The 8,222-nt window shown below is 59.6% G+C and overlaps 4 protein-coding genes across 4 annotated transcripts in view; 2 read left to right on the top strand and 2 right to left on the bottom strand.

The window, feature by feature from the left end:
• VDAG_07034 (bud site selection protein) overlaps positions 1-1,183 on the bottom strand; it is a gene marked incomplete at both ends in the record, with an annotated part of 3,292 nt that extends 2,109 nt beyond the window's left edge. Inside the window, 2 exons of the mRNA XM_009655939.1 lie at positions 11-846; positions 1,007-1,183. Of these exons, the coding sequence (XP_009654234.1) occupies positions 11-846; positions 1,007-1,183 (1,013 nt within the window). The remainder of the gene's footprint in view (positions 1-10; positions 847-1,006) is intronic.
• A 1,333-nt stretch (positions 1,184-2,516) lies between these two features.
• VDAG_07033 (tetracycline resistance protein from transposon) lies at positions 2,517-3,868 on the bottom strand (the record flags this gene model as incomplete). Its single annotated transcript, XM_009655938.1, has 2 exons — positions 2,517-3,739; positions 3,793-3,868. The coding sequence occupies 2 exons, from the start codon at positions 3,866-3,868 to the stop codon at positions 2,517-2,519; spliced, it is 1,299 nt and encodes a 432-aa protein (XP_009654233.1).
• A 225-nt stretch (positions 3,869-4,093) lies between these two features.
• VDAG_07032 (uncharacterized protein) lies at positions 4,094-5,160 on the top strand (the record flags this gene model as incomplete). Its single annotated transcript, XM_009655937.1, has 4 exons — positions 4,094-4,312; positions 4,543-4,709; positions 4,825-4,942; positions 5,077-5,160. 4 exons carry the CDS (start codon positions 4,094-4,096, stop codon positions 5,158-5,160), a joined length of 588 nt encoding a protein of 195 aa, XP_009654232.1.
• A 735-nt stretch (positions 5,161-5,895) lies between these two features.
• Positions 5,896-8,222, top strand: part of VDAG_07031 (uncharacterized protein) — a gene marked incomplete at both ends in the record, with an annotated part of 2,845 nt that continues 518 nt past the window's right edge. Inside the window, 7 exons of the mRNA XM_009655936.1 lie at positions 5,896-5,929; positions 6,002-6,136; positions 6,196-6,263; positions 6,323-6,451; positions 6,528-6,719; positions 6,817-7,278; positions 7,372-7,949. Of these exons, the coding sequence (XP_009654231.1) occupies positions 5,896-5,929; positions 6,002-6,136; positions 6,196-6,263; positions 6,323-6,451; positions 6,528-6,719; positions 6,817-7,278; positions 7,372-7,949 (1,598 nt within the window). The remainder of the gene's footprint in view (positions 5,930-6,001; positions 6,137-6,195; positions 6,264-6,322; positions 6,452-6,527; positions 6,720-6,816; positions 7,279-7,371; positions 7,950-8,222) is intronic.

The raw sequence follows: 8,222 nt of genomic DNA, 5'->3' as shown, positions 1-8,222 counted from the left end.
GATCTGGTACTGCGAGTATCTCCGCGACGCCCTCCTCTCGAGGTCACCACCCTTTTGCAGAGCTGCCAGCGCGCTGTTGGCCTGCTTTGGAGGCGGCGGCGGCGGCGGGAAGGCGTCAAGATTGAGATCCGCGTTGGGTGGGCCAGCGGGCATGGCCGTCTCGTCGCCGGGGTACGGTGGCATGACTGGCATATTCTGCATCGTGTTGCTCGACATGGAAGACTGGTCCGAGACGAGTGAGGTCCTAGACTGGTCGCGCGGCGGGAAACGACGGCTCGGCGACGCATTTGGGTTTTGGTTGGGATTTGAAGGCTGGCCCGACGTATCCTTCGACTGCAAATCCGGCCGATAGCCATTTTGTATGCCCTCCTCCAGCAGGTTGGTCAGGCCAGTATTGCCGCTGGCGACGGTGCTCGTGCTGACGGTGCGTTCGGGGGCAGAACCTGATGCGCCGGCTTCCCTGTCCCGCGCCTGTTTTTGCCTGAGTTTCTGCTGTTTCCTCTTGAGGCCGTGTAACAAGTTGATAATAATGTCTCGTATCCTTGGCAGGTATTTCTCGAGGCTTTCTGTGCTCGCTTCCTGGCTCAGAGTCGACTCGAGTATGTTTCGAAGAAGTTCTGGAACATTGCCTAGGTCAGACGTGTCGACGTTGATAGCGCTGAACGCGCGACAGGCCATGTTGAACTCGTATCCCAGCCTAACATATACATCGGACACTTGGCCGTCGGTCGCCTGGCCTCGAGACCATTGTGTCAGGGTTTCGAGCAGCTGTTTGGTCGCGACAAGGAGATGGGTGACGCTCTTCTCGATCTGGGAGAGGGGCATGTTCGCAGACCCCGTCGAGTCCTACAAGAATACACGTCAGTACCACGGCACCAAGAAGCATGCCGCAGATCCCAGCAGGGGCGAGCACATGACGCGTAGAAAGAGGGCGGGCGGCTCAGAAGGCCGGTCAGACCCAGGGCGAAGCCAGAAAGAGACAGAACGAGGGCGGAAACCGGCGCACCTTTCCTCTGCGCGAGCTGCTAGACTGCGCAGACCGGCTCGAGGCGGTCGACGACCGCATCTGGGGGTTCATGCCGACGCCGGGCGAGATGGGACGAACGGGGACATTCGGAGGAGGGCCAGGTTCGGTGGCGCCTGGGGAGCGGCGCTGCATGCGTGACGGGCCAGGTGCCTGCATCGTGGCGGTCGTGACCGGGTCGGTGATGCCTCTGGAGGGGTCGGGTCGGGTCGGGTCGGCGCGTCGTTTGCGAACGGGCGGCGAGGTGGCCACAACGTGATGGCGATGCGGTGCCTTTTTGCTGGGTGGGCACAATGTTCGAATGTGTTGCGCGGCCGTAGGATCGTTCCACCTCCTGTCTCTCTGCTACGAGACGGCCTAGTACGTGTCCTTGCCCCTTTTTTTTCTTGCTGTATTACGAGCGCGGCGTGCGGCCAACAGATGCACCGAATAGTATATCGAGTGGAAACAAATCGGGAGAGTAAACGATGGGGAGGGGGAACAGGGAGCCAGAGCGCTTGGTGGGCACCGGTGCCAGATCAGACGTCCATGAGGAGAGGCGTTGTGGGCGACGTCGGGCGGCGCAACAAGTCTTGTCGAGGGCGGAGATGAGATGGTGATTTCGCTGTCAAGTGGACGAACGAAACGGGACGACGACAGGAACGGGTCAGGTGCGTTCGGGCCAGGATGGATGGAGGATGCAAAGAATCCGGGCTGAGATGCAGGTCGATAGGGGATCTCCAGGACTGAGGTCAGGCCGTGTGACGAGCCAGGAAGGGAGCCAGGTCGCAGGCTGGCGTGTCTCACGTCTCACGGGGTGTGGCTGACCTCTGGGGGGTTTCTAGGTAGGTACATACCTTACCTAGGCAGGTACCTGCTGTAAGGTGCCCAGGGCAAGGTAAGGCGAGGTACCTACCTCCTAGGTAAATACCAGGTACACAGAGCTTCATGCCCTGTGCCAAAAGGCTGTGCCAAAAGACTGTGCCAAAGGCCAGTGTACCCATGCGCACGTGCCCTGCATCGTCGCCAGCCGCGCCAGCCTGACTGGCCCGTACCTGCTTTCGACAGCTGTTGGGGAACCCCGCTGGAACCCCCAAGGCTCCCCCCAAGGTTCCCCCTAAGGAAGTGCCGGGACCCCCCGGACCTCCCCCTCCCACCCTCCTTGGCCTGGTGAAACACTTCAACAAACACTCGACGTCTGTGAGGCCGTGGAGGATAAAGCAAGCAATGAGGGGGTCATGATGTACAGTGGCATCCGATTTAAACCAAGGTTCGACCTGGATATCCCAGCCGACGGCTCTCTCTCTTTCTTTCTCCACCCAGCACATCTGACGCCACCGTCCCAGATAGCGTCTACGACTTACAAGCTGATCGTAGATCAAGAGACAATCACATTCCTCTCGAGCATGCCAGCAACTTTGGCCTGGTCTAGAAACGCATGCCCCAAAGCTTTCCGAACCTCTCCCAGGCTTCCCGAACCGCAGCCAAGCAATGCAGATGCACCAGAGCAAGCCTACCGCCATCTGGAGGCCAGGCTGTTCCAAAACAGGTAACCATGCACCCCCAACGTCGCCAGCGGGTGCAGTACCGCCGGCGTCGAAAACTTGACATGCCTCGTCAGAACCCGCGCCATGATGCTCTGCGGTACACCCGGCGTGTGGAAGTAATCGTGCATCAGCTCGTCCGTCAGCCGCTGCACCTTTTCCATGCGCGGGAACATGTCCTTCTCAAAGGCGTCCACCTGCCGGTCGAGTGTCTCCTTCCCATCCTCCGTGTTCTGGGCGGCCGCGATGATGGACGCCGCCAGCCTCATGGCGTCCTCGAGGGCCACGTTGACGCCCTCCCCGGCAAAGGGCCCCATGAGATGCGCCGCATCGCCAATGACGGTGACACCTCGGTGGTGTTCCCATCGGAAGCCGACGGGCAGCATGTACAGCGACCTCGTCTTGCAGGCCCCTTGTGGCTTGAGGATGGCGTCGGTGATGGTGCTGTCCCAGTCGCGATACTCCTCCATCAAGGCCTCTTTGGCGGCTGCCAGGTCTGACGTGTCGTGCCCGCACTTCTCCGGCCTCATCCAGTCCGCCCCGTCTTTCAGGGATGATACGTAAACGTTGAGGCTGCCGTCGCCCATCTGCTGGATCGAGAGGCGCTTTCCATCCGCGTGACCGAAAACACTGCCCCTGTTGACGAGCTGATAGAGCTCCGGCGCCGTCACGCTGGCATTCGGAATGCTGAGCTCGTAGAGCCCAATGCCGGTGTAGGTGGGATCAACGTCGGGCTTGACGAATTTGCGGACTTTGCTCCAGGCGCCTTCGGCACCCACGACGAGGTCGAAGTCAGACGTCGTCAGCTTGTCAAAGACGAGCGTGTTGGGCGCCTCGACACGCCGAAGACGATGATCCCACTTGATCATGCCCTCGGGGAGGGATGCCGCAAGGATGCGCCGCAGCTGCGCGCGGTCGATTTCGGGCCGTTCCTGGACGTCGCTCCGCGCACTGGAGGCTCCCATGACGAAATGCTGGCGCGCGTGCCGGTCGACCCAGGCGATGTACTGCCCGTCATATCGCGCGTGTTCGAGGAATTCGTCCCATAATCCGGCCTCTTTCATGGCAAGGAGGCCGGTCGATGTGTGGAGGTCCAGTGTCCCGCCTTGGGATCGAAAATCGAGGGACGCCTCGCTCTCAAACACGGTGACGCTCACATTGGCCCGATGGAGGAGTCTCGCGAGCATGCAGCCTGAGGACTGTTAGACGGGACAAGGCACAGAGGGGTGAGAGCAAAAAATGTACCAGCCGGGCCAGCACCGATGATGGCAATCTTAGGCCCCATGGCCGGAGGAACTGCTGTATCCTGGGAGGCGGTCATGTTGAAGGTACTGATAGACGATGGGATACGATGAACATTGTAGCCGCGCCCTTTTTAGGGACGGTCAAACGTCGTATAAGTAGTTTCAGCTTGTACTCAGGGCCATTGTCCATGTATGTAGACAAACAGCCACATGGCGTGAGGCTGGCTTGCGGCAACAATGTATGAATGCCACGCGGCGTTGTTATAGGGTGAAGTCAGTTCGCTCAGCTAGGCTTGACGGACATGGTGTATTGGCTGCATCAGCGACAACTTCCCCAACGCAGGTGCGAGTGCGAGTGCGCCGTGCAAGACGTTGCCGAATTCGTCACGGCGCGGGTGAATCCATCCATGCTCAGCATGCTCAGGGTGAGCTCTAGACAAGTGTCGGCACACTACATTGCATTGCCGCGAGGTCCACTGGGATGGGATGCCCCGTGTGTTGTCCGAGGTCTGTTGTCCAAGGTATGTTGTCCAAGGTGGGCAGGGCTGATGCTCGCCGTGCATCAGACACAAGACATCAACGGCCTCAGAAGCGACTGGCTATGCTGATCGAGCAGGTTGAACATGGGCAAGGTGTGTCGAGGCGGGGCTTTCCGGGTGGATGGAGGGAGGTCAGAGGAGGAGGAGGAGGATGACTGTTGGGTGAGTTGGGTCCACCTTGCATGTATCTTGTACCTTTCTGGTCGCCTCAGGCCGAAACACCAGAAGTGAGCTTCCGACGCAAATCCCGACCGAGAACCTTCAATTGGCATCACCACCATCGCACCCGTAACCACCCACCCCAATCTCTCCCATCACCAATCCTCGCTCCGTCACCAATCGCCAACATGGTCTTCGCGTGGAAAGCCGCCGGCATCACGTGAGTGCAATTGCGATCCCCTTCTGCTGGCCGTCCGAATGTCCCGCATCGCCATGGGCAGGAAAACGAAATGAACTGGCCTCCGAGAACTGACCCGCCGCTTCCCGAACCATAGCTACAACCGCTTCCTGGCCGTGTCCGCACGTGCTGTGCGTCGCAGCCTCAAGGAGGACAAGAGGATCATCGCCGAGCGCCGCGGTGCCGTCGCCGAGATCAGGTTCGCCAAGTGGGAGGTAAGCCGACACTGAATGATCTGCCCCGAGCCAGAGCGCCCCCTGGGGACGAAGGGGGGGCGTGGCAAGAAGGGTGGAAAAGAAAGAACATGGGCGTGAAAACGGAACGCTGACCCAAACACCGCGACGAACAGAACGGCAAGATGGGCGAGCCCAAGGACCTCGTCAAGGCCAACGCCGCCCAGGCTGTCGAGAATGCCGCCGCCGGCTCCTCGTAAGCCCGTGTATCGAACGCAAAAGGGGAGGATGATGGGTGGCAGTGGAGGAGCAGGAGCAGGAGCACCAGCAGCAGCAGGGTGTGTGTGAGGAAGTAGACGGGAGGGAGGAGGATACCTGCGAGATGCATCTCCCCGCCCGCTCGCCCGCTGGTCAAGGGGCGGCTGTATCATAGAGACGACCCGCGTTATTCGATATCAATTCCTGCTAATGATGCGGTCTACTGGATTCTGCCATGGGCTTTACATGGCTTGTCCGTCTTCTTATACGTGCTGTTGTTTCGCTGGACAGCTGCTGGGTCGGATACATACACCACCATCAGTACCGCCAGCGTCTGCCGGGCAAACTCGGCACTAAGCCGCGTGCCCACTTCTGTCTACCCAAGTGAGCTGGCAGACGCCCAAACATAAACCATCATGTTGGTTTTTTGACCTCAGGCTGTCCATCTACTGCGTGTGACTCGTTCTTTCTTGATGGCATCGGAATCATTGAGCATTGCTGGATGTATTGGAGCAGCATCTGAACACCCCTCGGTCCTTCCCGTCTCTGTCGTGACTGCATACCAAGGTAGTAGGTACTGGGTGGATTTTGCATCAACGGCGCCTGTCATTTGAACGAACAGCCCCTCCACTCACCTCACTTCACTCGGCCTGGGCACCTCACGTACTAAACTCGCCTCCAACCTGCATGGCCAGCCAAGCTTTGGGGCTCACGATCGCTTTGCACCACCACACACGATGGCGGCCTCGCCCGCTCTCGAGGCGTCACAAGGTACACGGAAACCAGCCCTGGTTCTTGGTTCTTGGTTCTTGGTTCTCGAGCTCGATCGCTGACCCCGTCCAGACATCTCGAGGCTCTCCCTCGAGGAAATCCGAGCTCATGAGCAGCCGAGACCCGCACCACCTGTACCAGCGTCCGCGTCGACCCCTGGCATAGTCGCATTCGACATAACGTCTCGGTTCCGGAAAGCAGCGTCAAGTGAGCATCTCTCTTTTACCGGCAAGTCCGACGTGGACCGTCGGCTGACCACATGGCAGCACTTGCACCTGGCGAGCTCGTCAAAGATGGCTTCTTCACTCTGTTTGAGTCTGTCGGTGCTCTCGAGGTTTGCTTCTCTCTCGCCGCCCCCTGCAGAGCATGCCAAGCTGATGAGGCCAACCCCAGATCATGGACCCCAAGATGGACAGCGGCTGCTTGGAGCCGGGTGAGTCCCTCGACAACGACTATGACGTATCAAAACCCTTGCTGCCCGAAGAAGTCCTCGGCATCATCGACCAGCTGCTCTGCCACGAAGTGAGCCACCCACGTATTTCGCCACGTCTCTTCACTCAGACTGATCTTGTTTTCTTCTTCTTCTTCTTCTTCGTAGATGGCCTGGCATGTCGGCTACCCTCTCTCCCAGACGGTTTTCACATGTGCCTATGTCGAATCGATCCTGATGCCTGCGCCCTCGACGCTCGACGAAGCACACTTTATCAGAAATCCTGCCGTCACAACGCCCTCGCCCATGCACGCTGTGCTGCGAGCCTACTGCCTCGGTCTGCTCAAGACGTGCGGACAGGTCAACGAGAGCATCATCAACGAGCACTACTACGAGGCTCGTGCTTGGCTAAAAACAAACCCCTTGGCTCGGCTCGTCGTGCTAACAAACATGACAGGAGGAAGACTTTGTCACAAATACATACCACAGAAACCTCCTGGACAAATTTTCCATCGAGAGCGTTCGCCAAATTATTCTAGAAACGAGCAGCCTCCTCCAAGGTCTCGAGGACTCGGTGCCCACCGACATCATCCGCGCCCTCCATGACCGGCTGCTGTTGCGACACAGTTTTCTGGCGGCCACCGACGCCATTCAGTACCGCACAGCTCCCGATCTCATCCGAGGCCCCTGGAGGGAGTCCCTCGCCATGGTACAGGGACTGCAGAGCAGCCACGCGCTGGCAAAGGATGTCCCCGACGCTTTCAGCGCAAAGCTGCAGCGGAAGCTTGCTAGTACCATGCCGCCGCGGCCGATCGTGCAGCTGAGCTTCGACGACGCCTTTGGGCACATCAAGCGACTCTTTGAGGATGGCGTCGAGGTTATTGACGTGCTCGAGTACCACGACTCGCAATGTCTTCAGGTAAGAGACTGTATCCAAAGGAGAAATAAAAAAAAATATTTCTATCAAGGAAATGGACCTGCCTGCCGTTTGCCATGCTGACCACCAATCAAGACCTTTGTCCTCACATTCCAGGCCAAAAAACCCCAGGCTCTCATCTACATCCGGACGCTGCTGCAGAACTTTCTGTTCAAGGACATGGAGGTCCTCGGGCACATGAGCATACGCATGCTACTGGACAACGACCTCGCCATCGTGGCGCTGCCGTGCAGCACGCTGCTGGACCGGGCCAACGACGACGTCGAGGCGCCGCAGGACCCGCGCTTCATCGTGGCCGAGACGATGGAGACGTTCCGTCAAAAGGCGGCGCAGCCGTACCTCGACATCCTGCGGACCTTTTGCCAGAACCGGTGTCGCGTGCGGCGCACGCTGTGCCACGTGGTCCGCGACTGGGAGAACCTCCAGTTCGAGGCCGAGGACGTGGACCAGATCCTGCAGCACCAGACGGGCGCGCAGCCCATCGTGTACCGCGCCGCCGACGGCGGGGCGTCCGTCGAGACGTTCGCCCTGTCGCTCTCGTCGTGGGCGCACCTCTACAAGCTCCGGCGGATGGAGTGGATTGTCCAGCTCGGCGTCGAGCGGAGGTCTACCGGAAAGAGGAGGTCGCCGGCATGGAGGGATGCGAGGGGCGGGTAGGCAGCGGAGGCATGGTGCGTCTGCGAGCGGTGCGGAGAGGTGGGGGGGGCGGAGCAAGAGGCAGGCGGGGACAGAAGGGAGAGTAGAGGTTGGCCGGAGGGGGAGAGGGAAGGTGAGGGGTGAAATAGGGGCGTGGGAGCGGATGGCGCAGCGAGGCACGAACGAGAGGGAGGACGCAGTGGGAAGGGCGGGGGGGTGAGGAGGTGCGAGACTATAGTGCTCGAGAAGAGCGATAATCAGGAGTGGCAGCAGTGAGAAGGGGACGGAGA

Source organism: Verticillium dahliae, genomic scaffold (genome assembly GCF_000150675.1).
Source record: "Verticillium dahliae VdLs.17 supercont1.15 genomic scaffold, whole genome shotgun sequence".
Classification (NCBI taxonomy): domain Eukaryota; kingdom Fungi; phylum Ascomycota; class Sordariomycetes; order Glomerellales; family Plectosphaerellaceae; genus Verticillium; species Verticillium dahliae.
Note: the sequence above shows the minus strand (reverse complement) of the source record. Positions and strands in the feature narration are given on the sequence as shown.